The sequence below is a fragment of the Platalea leucorodia genome (assembly GCF_965183815.1).
Source record: "Platalea leucorodia genome assembly, chromosome: 5".
NCBI lineage: Eukaryota > Metazoa > Chordata > Aves > Pelecaniformes > Threskiornithidae > Platalea > Platalea leucorodia.
The window spans coordinates 22,725,596-22,739,612 of record NC_138827.1 but is presented as its reverse complement, the minus strand read 5'-3'; the positions used below and the strand labels follow the sequence as shown (position 1 = coordinate 22,739,612).

The following is a 14,017-nucleotide window of genomic DNA, read 5'->3' as shown; positions in this document are numbered from 1 at the left end:
CTAGATTAAAGCATGAATTGTTGCAGTATTGTCGTTTCGTGCATTAGCTGGTTTTTGTGGAATTTCTGGCATGCAATGATAAGCATTTGCATTTTCTAGCAAAGGAATATTACTGATTCGGCCACTTTCTCATTGGATTCATTTTCAGGAATTTTGACTCTAACAGATGCCTAAACAGCCTTTTGTTCTTACTCTAAATATTTTGACTTCTGTTACAGGTTTATGAAGTTTCAAATGCACCAAGATCAGCTGTGATAAAAGTTCAGAAACTTTGTGTTGAGTATGTTGTTCAGGTCCGGTGCAGAGAACTGGATGGATCAGGTTACTGGAGCAACTGGAGCAGATCAGCCTACACGCTTGTAAAAGATATCAAAGGTACCTGTGCTTTCAGAGTGCACTCTGATGGTCTGTCCAGTTTCAGACTGAGGTGTGACACTGTTCTTTCAAAACTCTGTAATCTTGCAGCTCCCTTACAAGGCCCTGAATTTTGGAGAATTATTACTGAAGATCCGGCAAGGAGGCAGAAGAATGTTACGCTTCTGTGGAAGGTGAGAACAATTACACTTTGGTCTTTCACTTTGATCCAAAAACCATTGGTAGAATTGCCAAAAAGGGAGTATGATAAGCACATACTGCCCTGGGAGGCAAACTTGGGCAGTCGCTGTTTATGGCACCTCATATGCAAGGCACTTCGAATATGACTTCTTTTGTGTTACTGCCTCTTGCTTGGCTAATACTAGAGGCAAGTAGAGGTTGCTGGTGAATATTGAATGTAATAGTGTGATACAAGGTGAGATGTTTCTGCCTTCTTTGCTCAGTCAGCCTGTCTTGTACTTTACTCCCCTCTGTTGCTGTTATTTCCCCCCCACCACTTTCTGTTTTTATTCTGTGTAATCTTTCCTGCGGCTGGCTGGCACACGTTGACCTGATTTTGTACCCTAGTCATTACCAAGTTTATAGTAATGTAGTAGGACAAAAACTTTCCTAGCGCTGTGTGATTGCTCTGGATGAGCAGGTAGGTGAGGCTCAGCACAGACGTACACTGGCAACCAGCATGTTTCCAGACTTGGGAAGCTCACAGGCCAGCCTTCTGAAGTGAGCTGATTTTTGTACAGCGGACCCATCTGAGGCTGCGGTCAAATTGTTCTTGCGCAGGTCCAGTTGCATGCACCACAGCCATGTTGAACTGCATGTGGGGCTGCATCTCAGCCATGTGGAACATCCCACTATTCCCGAAGTCTTGCAGTCCTTGCTACTTTAGGAGAGCCCTCAGGGCAGGCTGCAAGCTTCCTTGGCTTTGTGCAGAGACCAGACTGGCTGTCTGAGCTGTACTAATGCAGCTGAAGTGTCAATGCTGTATGATATGTTCATGTCAGCCTACACTTTCAGCGTTAGTTATACAAATGCTATGAAACAGACTTAAAACGCAGTTTGTTCCAATACTCAGAAAAAAAGAATAACATGAAATCAGAGACTGTAAGTTATAATGAGAGATGCAGTCTTCAGCTGCCAAGTTCTGCTGGCCAGGGTCTCTGAGCAGAATGTGCCACTGACTCCTAGGCAGCTGCCTGTATAAACACCGCTGCAACTGCATGTAAACTGGGCAAAGCTACCTTAAAAGGTTAATGCAGGACAGAGAAAAAAACGCACGGCAGTGACTGCCCACTCCTGTTTGTTCATGTTTGGTATGCAAACAGTCATCTGTTCTGGTTTTTCAATCCTGAAAAATACTAACATAAAACAGTGAGTTACTATAGGAGTCTGAAAGGTTGTATTTCCTTGTCCCACCTGCCCTCCCTTCACTGGAAAGATAGCAAGTAGGTGTGTCAGCTCTCAGAGATACAGACAGAAGAAATTAAGTCTTTAAATGGACAACAGTGCCTTTGCTAAAAGGACAGTAGCCGGTCTATAGAATATCTTTATTGGGTCATGTTTTCTTAAAATTGGAACAGTGCCTTCTGCCCAAATAACATTTGCTTTTGAAATCAAAGACTGGGAAATTAATTAATGCCAATGTTTGCTGCAGCCACTGATGAAGAATCACTCATTGTGCAGTGTGAGCCGATATGTTATAAAGCATCAGACATCAGGAAACACCACGTGGTCAGAATATGTTGATAATGGCACTACCTGTTCATTTCCATGGACTGAACCCACACATACCGTTACAGTTTTAGCCATGAATTCAATTGGAGTTTCTTCAATTAATTTTAATTTAACTCTATCACAGCAAATGAGCACAGGTAAGAACACCAATCAGTAACCATTTTGAGATGTGGAAAATGCTAGGAATCCTTGTGCACAAAGCTTTCTTTGTAATAAAATTCCCTTTGTTAGAATAAAAAATGTTTTACGATGATATGTTCATCTGTATATAGGAAACAGATTCTGTATCTCACCAACAGAGCTATTTGAAAAATGAAATTTCCATCGCATGGAAATCTTAATGATCTTTGAGTTGCGAAAAGAGTTGTCTTTAACTGGCCTGTCTGCCCTCCACTAACAGAATATAAAGTAATTAATCAAAGAAAAATAAAATCGTACTGTAGAATTGATCTTTCATCTACTTTGTCTTGGGAACACCCAACATTCCTCCTAGGGAATGTTTCGTTGTTTCCAAAATGAAATACGGTCTTGTTTCTCTGGCTGCTCACCTGACGGGCTGCCAGAGTACATAGTTTTCAGAGGTTTGGCTTTACTTCCTAAGCAGCCTCTTCATTGATTTGTCTGCACTCTGCTTTATTAATAAAATAAAGGCTATTGCTTTTGAAGACTTCAATTGTGTAACATTCATATGCAAATATATATTGTGGAAGCATTACTGCTGTCTATTCTTGGAACTTTACTGCCGTAATGCAATTTTCAAAGCACTTCTATGGATAGAGTTCTTTCTGATATTCTATGTAAGTGTATTTTGGAAACCCTGTAGTTGGTAGCAGATGTAATGGGAAGCATTTGTCTGACAGGATTATTATCTTGGTGCATTACTTAGATTCAATAGGATTTAGCTTACAAGGCTCTCAATGTGTGCCTTACTAGCTAAATGTTGACAGTTCAGTTGTTGTTGATAATTTTTTGGTGAAGGAGTGATAATTAAGGAGGCGCACGTGAGAATCAGGATATTTGTTTGATGTCTGGTAAGAAACTTGATCTATTTAGTGTTCGGGACTAGTTGGTGTAAACCAAGTTTTGCTGGCTTAAAGAGAAATAAGTTTGCTTATGTGAACTAAAGATCAGGCTTTATTATACAGAAGATAATTAAACAAGTGATAAAGTGCTGAAACCGTAGCAGTCATTCGTGTGCAGGTAGTTCATAGTATACACCTCTCCTGCTAACCCAGCTCTCATCTCACCTCTGTCTGAGCTCATGTAATTCACGGCTGTTTTCTCCTTGTTCTGTCAGTGAATGTTGTGCAGTCGCTTAGCGCTTACCCAGTGAACAGCACTTGTGTGATTTTGATTTGGACACTTTCACCTCAAATATATGTGATAACATCTTTTATTATTGAATGGAAGAACCTTAACAAAGAAGAGGAGATGAAATGGGTGCGAGTTCCTCCAAATATTAGTAAATATTATATTTATGGTGAGTGTGCACTTGAAAATATAATACATTATGTTAATTGTTACGGAACAGAAAAATGTAGCATTACTGAGCTCTCGGATTCCTTTTTTTCCCCCTCTCTGTTTCTGGTGGCTTTTATGGTAAGGACTAGTAGACCAATTCTTGATTATTATTATTATTATTAGAGGACTGACTGTAAAGGATTGACTGTTGCATTAATAATCAGGTTAACAAAGAATGAAGCTCAGGAGTGTGTTCATTTTTTGGCAATACAATAAAATTAGTTCTGGAATATTGAATGCACCAGCTAATTATCTAAGTTAATATGTGTGTTCCATTTGAATTTTGGCTTTAATCTTAGAAATTTTTACAATAGCTCCAGAAAGGTGTTAATTCCATGACAGAATAATGCTAGATTATCTGGTATAGATTAATAGTTTTAATCTTCTGATATTAAAGTATGTATCTGTAAAAGATGGCTTTCATTATTCCCCTCTCTGGGCTGATCTGAACTCTGATATGTGACCAGAGCCTCTGTGGAGGTAGTTGTTTAAAAGTAGGATAGTAGTTTTGATTCAAAAGGCTGATTTCCTCTTTCCAGATCACTTTATTCTGATTGAGAAGTACCGGTTCAGCCTGTACCCTGTGTTTGCCGAAGGAGTTGGCAAATCCAGAGCAACGGATCAGTTTACCAAAGGTGACCTATAGGATCTTTCTCCATGTTGTTTATGAAATAGGAGCTTCTAAAAGTAAACTTTAAATGCAGGAGAAGTCTGTATCTCACCAGAAAAAAATGTCAGTAATAAAGTAATTGTAATATAACTATGAACAGTGATCTAGACCTCAGTTGCTTTAATCTGAAAACTCTTTGTGGGATTATTTGAGAGAGGGACCTGAATTCCCATGCATCTAACTTAATAGCTGAGATCCTATGTCCCTGTGATTCTTCTTTCTCCAATTGTGGACTATTATCTTATTTCATATGCTCTGATTCCATTTCTTAATAGCAAGGGAGCAGTCGGCACCTCCCACAGGAATGGAGGAGTCACCTCAGTATTTGAAATAATTCCTTCCTTTTTGTCTGTTTGTTCTCAAGGCAAAGGTTTGTTGATGAGCAATAAAACTGTTTATCAAGGTTTTTTTGTGTATAAGCTGTTGTTTGTACTGTTTGTTATTTCCCTGTTGCAAACTATTTGTTCACAGACAAATTATTTTACTGCATTATTGTCTGAATTCCTTTTTTTTCCAGGTGGATATGAAAATGAGAATAACGCCAGCCTCTATGTGGTTCTGCCAATAGTTATTTCAACCTCAGTTCTGTTGCTTGGAGCATTGCTGGTTTCACACCAAAGGTAAGTTGGTCATTGTCATATACAAGTCCCAGAAGGCCTTTAGAAGAAGGTGATGCAGCTTAGATGATGCCTGTCTGCTGAACTGGTGGGCAGAGTCTTTCTGGGGAAAGCTAGGAATTATTTTTATCGTATATTTGATGTACTGTACTGAAAGGCAGTAGACTCTCTGGGATACAGCACCAAGAATTAAAGTGTCTTGAGTGCACAGGCTTGTCACCTTGTGAAAGTCAGACCATTGCCCTGTCGGGTCTGGTGTCCTTGCAGTAAGACGATGATCAGTGCTGTTCGTTTTCACTGGGAAGTATCACTTTAGCCTGTACCCCATACTCCTTACTTCTGCAGAGTGATTTGTGGGCAAGTTAACGAGTGTCATGTGCTTTGAATTTGTAAAGCACTCCGAATTCCATATTTACTTGTCATCGCAAACTAAGGTCTGAAGTAAAAGCCAATTGACAAAAATCCCTCTGAGTTTTGTGGAAGGTGGGTTGGGGTCATATTCAGCAAAGACTGCCTGTACCTTTTATATTTTTGCAAAACTGCCACGTGGTATGTCACTTTATTTCTTTATTTTTTCTATTAAATTTTGGCCATCTATAATATCTAAAATGATTGTTTCATTGTTGTAGTGTTCTGGATAAATAAAATTGCACAGATTCCTTTTCTGACATAGCAAAGGTGCATGACGGCAGTACAGAATATATGAGAGCAATACCAACTCGAGAATTTACCTAATATTTCAGAATGAAGAAGCTGTTTTGGGAAGATGTTCCAAACCCCAAGAATTGCTCCTGGGCGCAAGGAGTTAATTTTCAGAAGGTGTGTATTTCCCTGGTGGTGCTTCTTCCCCCACCCCATCAGTCTGACTGCTGTTTGCTCAGTACTGAACTCTACCTATTGGTTAGACTAGACCTTACCTGAATTACTGAACCAGGCAAGTCGGAGCCTCCGAAGTTAGCAATACAGCGGTTCTCTCAGCCATAGAAGGCTAATATCTGGAAATGGGCCAGGACCAGAGGCCAAGATCTCTTTTGAATGTAGGGGGTGTTTAAATTGCAGGGCAATTAGTAAATCTATTGTAGAGTCCCATAGGTATAATGCTTATGCACCTCAGTGAGTGCCACGTGTGTGTATCAAAGGGCAAATTCTTTGCTGGGGTAAACTGCTTCTCCGTTTGGCATGTGAATTGGAAGCCATGACAAATAAGAGCCTTTACATGGACTTCGCCAGTTTGCACCAGCAGACAAAGTTTCTCATGGTCCCAGAGTTTGAGAGTGTGTAATCATTGAGACAATAATCTAAATTCAGGCCTGTTATTTCTAAAAGAAAGAGCAACTAATGGTAGAAGATTTTTCAGGTATTTAATTTGCGTTCCCAGTGAAGGTTTCTTTTCTCATCTTTTATTTTATTTCATTTCATTTAAACAGAGAATGGACATTCTTTGAAGTCTAATCATGGTCACTGCCTGCTGAACCATTGGGCCAGCTCCCAGGCTTCCTATACAGAATTGTTAGAAGATTTTTCTATTTATATTCAGAAGACAGGAAGCACAGATACAATGCTGATTTGTTTAAATATAATGAATCCTGGAAGTAGCTCTGTCAAAAATCTAAAATTCCCTTGCAAAAATTAGGAGCAAGTGCCATATTACAGACCAAAACACGGTTTGTCACTTGCCCAGGCAGAAGCACTTTAGATTTCGCATTTTTAACTTTTGTTTACTGCCCTTCTGACTAAGGCTGTGACTGGCAAAGGGCTGAATACTTTCAAGCCCTGGCTTACAAAAGGAGTTGAAAGAGCCCAGCCCTTCTCAAGATGCAGCCATGGACGCGGAGACATCAGACTGGTTTGGGATTTATACAGCTTGAGTGCAAGATCTGCCCAGTTATTGACTTCACTTGAAAGTGGTTTTTAATTCTAATTGAGTATTTGTTCTAATTGAGAGCTAGCTTGGGAGTTTCCACTGACTCCAGGCACATCAAAGTGAACAAACCTCTTGTTTGCACAAGTACTTGCTTGTCCCGTTATGGTCTTTTGAACTTTTTAGTTCAAAAGTGCATGCATTTGCGTGCAGCAGCAACTCAGAGAATGCAGAAACTGGGTATGCATTGTGCCTTACTGGTTTTTTGTTTGCTTGCTTGCTTTTTCCTGAAAATAACAATGTGCATGTTATTTATATCACTTCTTCATTTGTTATCATTTAAACATGCAGCCACCTCAATGCAGATGCCTGAATAATCTCTGACATTAGATCTGTGTTTGAAAAAACAAGCCAGAAATCCTCAAGGAAAATATGATTTCGGTGGTGTTGGGGCTGTTTCTGCCTTTTTTTTTTTTTTTTTTTTTAACTTACAATTTTTTGTGTTTTTTAAACATGCTAATGTGCTAACTTCTGTGATGCACCATGCTGTATGTTTTAATGATAAATGAAGCTCCTGGAAATCCTTCTGTTGGGGAAGATGCAGTTGTGGTTGGGTGGAGCGAAGAGCGGGTGCCCTCCAGCCTCGTGGCAGCAGTCGTACTGGCTGGCGTTTGCAGAGCCTGTGCCTCTGCGTTGGTCTAGAAAGCTAAGTGTGTTTTACTGGTGCAGTTCATTAAATCCCAGACCAGTCTGACATGTCTGCTTCCATGGCTGCATCCTGGGAAGGGCTGGGCTCTTTGAATAGATGTTAATTGCAGGAGTGTAAGTTGCACTGGTGCACCTGTATTTCTCTATTTAATCTTTTCATCTATAGCAAAAGGAGCTCGTGACAAATCCTCACTGTCCCCGATTGCAAAGGTGCACGAAATTTGCATGTTGGATTTAGCACGTTGGAAATGATTCTCCTCGATGACTGGTAGAGCTGAAATAAGTGTATTAAAGTTGATGAAGTTTTAACTAGGAAAGGAGGGTAAAGCTGACACCCTGGTGCTACTGCTGCATATTCATACGCCTTGGTCCATAATTAATGGCAAAGAAATGATGCATGCAAGTATGAAAGAAATTGAAGTTTGACATGATTTTTTGACAGCTTGTTATGCAGTAGAAAGCACGCCTCTTCCGTACGTTGTACTGATCTTACTGGAAAATGTTGGTTAACATTAATTGCACTGAAGGCACAGTGCCTGTCCTCAGATTAGCATGATCATCTCTCACTCACCTCATGAGTGCCCAAGGCCAGAACACATTCTTTTAAATCATGTGTTTACAGCCGAATCCTGCTTTTGTATGTGTGCATGGCATTTCCAGTAGAAAAAGCAGTGTACAGTACTTGCATGGTATTTTTCCTTAGTTGTAATAAGCATTGGTTACATAAATAGCCTATATACCACGACTGGAAAGTTCTGATGTCTTTCTGAAGGCATTTGGTGTAGAACTCCTGTCTCGTCCTGGTACATATCAATATTAAATCCTTGAGTCAACATCTGATCATTACTTTGTATGTTCAATATAGCACATTTGGTATTTGGTATTCCAGAACTGCATTTATAGAGTATTATTTTATCCTGATTGTACCGCTCACGGCAGCAAGATGTTAAAATCATAATCTAAAGCAGGCAAGTCTCGCATCTAGACTCTGTCTTGCAAGCCTTTACATGTATGCATAATGTCAAAATCATAAAAATTCCTCTTATTTGCTCAATAAAATAGTAAATAAAAATAAAAATAAAAAAAAAACTTTAGGACCTAATGTTGGAGAAATTACTTAAACACAACTACAAATATTTTACAGGGAAATTAATATCAATCTTGCAAAGACTCATGCATATCTAAATTACTATGTCCATGGCCTGATTTGCAGTGTGTAAAGTTAAATATACGTGAAAGTCAAAATCTGGTCATGGTGGAATTAGGCCAATAGCATATTTTGATATATCTGTGTTGGGCAACTAGAATGCAGAGTGGTTTTGACTTCAGCCCGTCTCAGGGGCGGTAACTGGCTTACAGCTCAGAGGTAGTCTGTTGCTTATGAGACAAATAGAACTTAAAACCTAGACTGAACGGGAGAGCAAAATACATCGTTGCTTGAAATTCCTTGTTTGGATCTCAGTTCGTCTGGTCAGCAGAGTTTGGGAACTGATGACCTGAGACTATGAGTTTTCCCCTGAGTTTTATGGAACTGCTTTGCCTGTTGTTTAACACAGTTTGTGCCCAGATTATACCATACATGCATATACTGTGGAAATACAGAACTATTCACCCAGCTTACTCTGTAATTGCTGATATGCTATAGTTTTACATTTTCTCAGGACGTTGGATTATGCGTTGTATTTGATTAAATATCTGACATGGTTTAATAAGTGATGTGTCTGAGTTGACAGATGGTGGCCTTTGCCAAACAACATTCCTATCTTTGAATGTGATGTATTTAACCTTTGCAGGCAGTAATATCTATGTTTTCTGTGGTACCCGTATGCATTTATAAGAGCAGATACTGGGGGCTGGGGTGAGGGAGCAAGCAGATTTTGGAAGGAATATAAACCATCTCTGTTCAGGATAAACCAGCTGCTCGTTGTAGGAGGGCAGGTGTATCAGGAGGAAACATGGGGTTTGGGTGGTTCAAAAGCTTCCCGATAACGTATGTCTCCCATTTGAAAATGCCGCTGTGGGCAATATGCACTGCATGGACTGTTAGTCTGCTTTGGCACCGCAGTGCCCGTGCTTCTGTGTCAGTTCATAGCAAACCTGTGAGAGGGAAGACAGCTCTCATCGGGCAATATAAGTTACAATCATTATGGCTTGTATATACAGTATGGTAGCAGCCTACAGCTCATTTCAATAGCTGCTTAATTTTATATGTGGTTATTGACATTATTTTGAAGACTAGGAGAGATTCCAGTGTGCAGATTGGTTTCCGTGTGGGAAGGTGATGGACTTGCGTGGGGCAAGTACCAAAGCAGGCAGAAACCTGCTCGCCAGCTTTGCCACGTGAGGGCATAGGCACTACTGATAGCTAGTCTAGACTAAAGTAGTAGCCTAAGATATATGCAAGTTAGCTTACTCTTTTCTATAATTGTATAGTAGTCTAAGTATTTTGACATGTTCCTAGTTGTTTTGGCAGCTTTCCTGATGTAAAATATGGTTTGCTAATATACACAAAATCTGTTTTTATCTATTTGTTTTGTCTTGAATTCATTAGGAAATATATGTTTTTCAAGTGAATTTTCCTTTGTAGCTAGGAGTTCCAGTTTTGCTGTCAGTTCATGCTGTTGTGTATTTTACATGCATATATATTAGGTAGTAGTAAAAGCATACATTTCTCCAAAATAAATGTGTGTTTCTCTTCGTGCAGTTCAAACGTATAGCTGCTATTCAGAGCTGGGAATGCTCTAAAAATACTACAGAAGGCTGACTTTGACCCTAAATAATGTAATCCTAGCAGGGAAAGTTACTTTAGTTGACATGTAAATGATTAAGTCTATTGTTTATACAATCTAAATAAAAAGCCAAGGACATCTAAGGGCATAAGACCTTTGTCTTGCAAAGCACTTGAGTGTGTTTTTAACAATACGTGCATGTTTGTTAATGTTGAAATGAATGGGACCATTCAGCTGCTTCTGTTTCAGCTTAAATGATGCGCTGTCTTGGCTGGAGTACTGAGCACTTCACAGAACGCTTGCTTTGCAGCACTTGACACACAAACAGGTTCTCGCTTTTTTGTCTTGTCCCTCATTCTTCACCTGCACACGGGCATAAAGAAAAGAGGAAATGTGTTTTAGAGGATTTCCAACTGTATACTCTTACTAAAACTATGGGGGTTTTGTCTGTGATTCTTAAAATTCGTAGCTTCATCCTGAAATAAAGCTATTAAATAATAGATGAGTATTAAAATATATGTTTTCTTCTAGCCTGAAACTTTTGAGCATCTTTTTATCAAGCACCCCGAAGCAATGTCATTTGAGCCTCTTCTTCTGGAACCAGAAATAGTGCTGGAAGACATCAGTGTTACTAAAGCGTTGAAAAAAGAAGACACACAAGATTTTTTAGTAACTGATTCGATGTTTACAAAAATTCAAGACTCTGAACATGACTCTGCTTGCTCTAGCAGCCATTTCAATAGTAGCAGCTTCTCTGAGAGCTCCCATGATGACCAAATCAGTGGAGAAATTACAAGGCAGTCTGATATTAAATATGCTACTATTATAAGTAACTCCAGATCAAGTGGGCTTTACGAACAGAAAATGAATCTAAGACGTTGTTTTGATGGATGCTTCTTAGCTGAAGATTCCTTAGCTACAGGCGCCTTCTCAAGTAGCTCTTGGGAGGTGGGAAACGGGGCATTCCTCCTATTACCTGATCCGCCTGGCAAGCAGCCTGGCAAGACTCTTTCCCTTTCTCTTATTTCTTCAGAGGGATTTTCAGAGCCTTCAGATCAGGATGACACTTTCAGAGATGGAGGTAGTCCTGAGCAGAGCCTGTATTACCTAGGGATAACATCATTGGAAAAAAGAGAAAATGTCATTTTTTTAACAGAGAGTTCCGGGGTGATGTGTAAGTTCCATAGAGCTGATCTACTCAAAGATGTGGGGTTTCTTCAGCATACACCTCCTAATTTAAATGCATTTATCCAAAGTAGCCTTAAGTATAAAGCCATTGTGCCATACATGCCGCAGTTTCAGATGGCTGCTGCCAAGGTGCAAGAGACCACGGAGAAAAACACTTAAGTCATCACACCATCATTTGATACGCTTAATGGTTTATTTTTAGGTGTTGATACGTCCCCCTGTTTTTCCCTCTCCTGACTTCTTTCAGGAGCTCTCCTGTTTTGAAGCTGGGTAACTGGTTCTACATTTGAGTGCCAGGATTTTAGCAGGAAGAAATTCCATTTCTTGACCTGATTTTCAAATATGGGGCCTGCCTTTAGAGATTTGATTGTGTTCAAGTCAGCCTCCGGTGCCAAATTATCTAGTGTTGATGCCCGTTAGGTGTATGTCTGAGCACCCCCGTGAAGAACTGCACTTGAAATTGGACTCTGTGCCATGGGCGTTCAGGTGAGAGGATGGGTTCAGGTGATCCAGATGCAGCCTGTGCTAATGCTCAGTCCTCGGGCTCCGTGCTGGGCTGTGGTCTGTCCCCAAGGCAGAGCCTTCGAGAGATTCGTAAGCCCTCTGTAGCGGCAGCTGCCTGCCACGAACATACGCAGCCACCACGCTGCTCGTCTGCAGGCGCAGCAGCACCTTCTAGCTGACCGTGTTTTCCACAGGGGTGAGCACGGTCTGTCTGTTGGCAGTACAGACCCATACAGACATTTTTTCTCTCTGTTTAGGAGTAAAGTATCTCTTCTCTTCAAACATGTCAGCAAAATGTGTTGAAAGAGCTTGTTCTTGCTTTAGGGTTTGTTTGGGGACCCCAAGGGCAAGATAGAAAGGAGTGACCTAATATGTCGATTGAAGTACGTACATCTGTGGTGTTTTGCGGGGGAAAAGCTCAAATGTTTCATTTCACTGGGGACGATTTGGGCCGCTGAGTGCTGCAGACTGAGTCGACCTGGATGATGTGCAGCCACTGGATGCTCAGAAAGACTGCTGGGTTATGATGCATCGGTATCCACTTAGACTGGTGATAAATGGATGCACTGTATGAATACCAAATGTATTGTTAGGCTTTTTTTTTTTCTCCAAAATTCTGATGTATTTACTGCTTAGCTGATGTCTGTGTTAAATTGAGCTTGGGAATACACAGATGGTCCGCATCAAAAAGCAGTCAGGACGCTGTATTTCGGTCGTTGAAAGGGAGGCCCTGACCAATGACGGCAAACTTGTGACTGCTGTTACGGGGTCTCTTTTAAAGTAAATTGAAAATATTCATCAGTAGCTGTAAAAGAAACTGTGAGGTCAGAGACGTGCTGAACAGTGCATCAGTGTATAAAACACTCTCTGAAGAAGCAACGGTTCCGGTAGCTAAAGACTTACGGTACCGCAGGAGGAGGAAAAGAATCAAAATTCTTGTGGCTACATTAATTGTGGGGTGTTATCCGGGTAAAATGATGTACTTGGAAGTAAAATGTCCACGTTTTTGTTGTTGAACATGAGATTCTAGTACAAATGGTACTGCCATAAAACTAACATCTCTTCCAAACCCCTTTTCCTAAGAGCGCACGGTAGAAAAGGCAGTAATTTGATCCAAGGATCCTGTATTTTTGATCTTCGGTGAGCTAGCCTGTCTGTATGGACTTGGAGGAGTCAGTTTGCCTTCACAGGCCCTGCTCTGCTCAGCTGAAAAGCTTCAGATGGGAGGAAAATTAGATCTTGCATCTCAGCTGTGTTTTCTGGGATAAGCAGGTAAAGAAAACCACACTTGTTTGCAAGCCAAATATATTTTTTCTACTTCATAGTTAGTGAATATTTTTGTATACGTGCCTTTTCAAAGAACTATTTTGAGGAGCTAAGAAAGATGAATATATTGTGTATTCCAAAGCTAAATTTATGTAAAACTTATATAGGCAATTAAAAGCAAATGGGCAAAACCCAGCAACAATAGTAAATGGTAGGAGAGGTGTGGAAACGCTTTAATGTATTAGTGATAAAAAATCCTATGGAGCAAAAGGGACCAAAGCAAGTATTTATCCACACTTTGAATTTAAGTCAAGCTTTACCAAAAAACCCACCGCTTTTTCTCAAACAAGCTGCTAACCTGGCTCTCGCTGGGTGTCTCTGTTTCTGGATGTTGAATATGACACAAATCTAATGTACTTGTTTCAAAAATACTATGTATGGTGGGGGGAATGAAAATATGGTTTGCGTTAGTAACCATAACTCCTTGTCACTTGAAAACGTGATTGAAGGCTGCAGGGACAAACCTGAAGTCTTGAAAAGGTTCCTGTAGCGTGCCCGGAGTAAAGCCGTGATCGGCACCCAGGTGAACGCTAAACAGAATTCACCTGAAAAAAAGAAATTCACTCCTGCCAGCACGCGAACTCGATGTGGGACAACCTCCAGCGTCCTAAGAGTGCCCTGGGAATGGGCTGGGGTGTTGGATCCTGCCTCTCCTGATGGTTTCTCCACCGGATCCAGCATCCCCTGCAGTCTGAAGATGCGGGGAGGCTAGCGTAGGTCGGCTGCCCCACCAAACCCGCCCCCGCTCATGCCACAGGGATCCCTCCTGTGGTGCAACTGCATTTGG

At 40.6% G+C, this 14,017-nt stretch overlaps 1 protein-coding gene across 1 annotated transcript in view; it reads left to right on the top strand.

Moving 5' to 3' along the window:
- The window catches only part of LEPR (leptin receptor), a gene marked incomplete at both ends in the record, with an annotated part of 35,029 nt that extends 23,470 nt beyond the window's left edge, over positions 1-11,559 (top strand). Inside the window, 8 exons of the mRNA XM_082314389.1 lie at positions 219-375; positions 466-548; positions 2,027-2,243; positions 3,404-3,586; positions 4,167-4,262; positions 4,815-4,917; positions 5,658-5,733; positions 10,744-11,559. Coding sequence (XP_082170515.1) covers positions 219-375; positions 466-548; positions 2,027-2,243; positions 3,404-3,586; positions 4,167-4,262; positions 4,815-4,917; positions 5,658-5,733; positions 10,744-11,559 — 1,731 coding nt within the window. The remainder of the gene's footprint in view (positions 1-218; positions 376-465; positions 549-2,026; positions 2,244-3,403; positions 3,587-4,166; positions 4,263-4,814; positions 4,918-5,657; positions 5,734-10,743) is intronic.
- Positions 11,560-14,017: the final 2,458 nt, after the last annotated feature.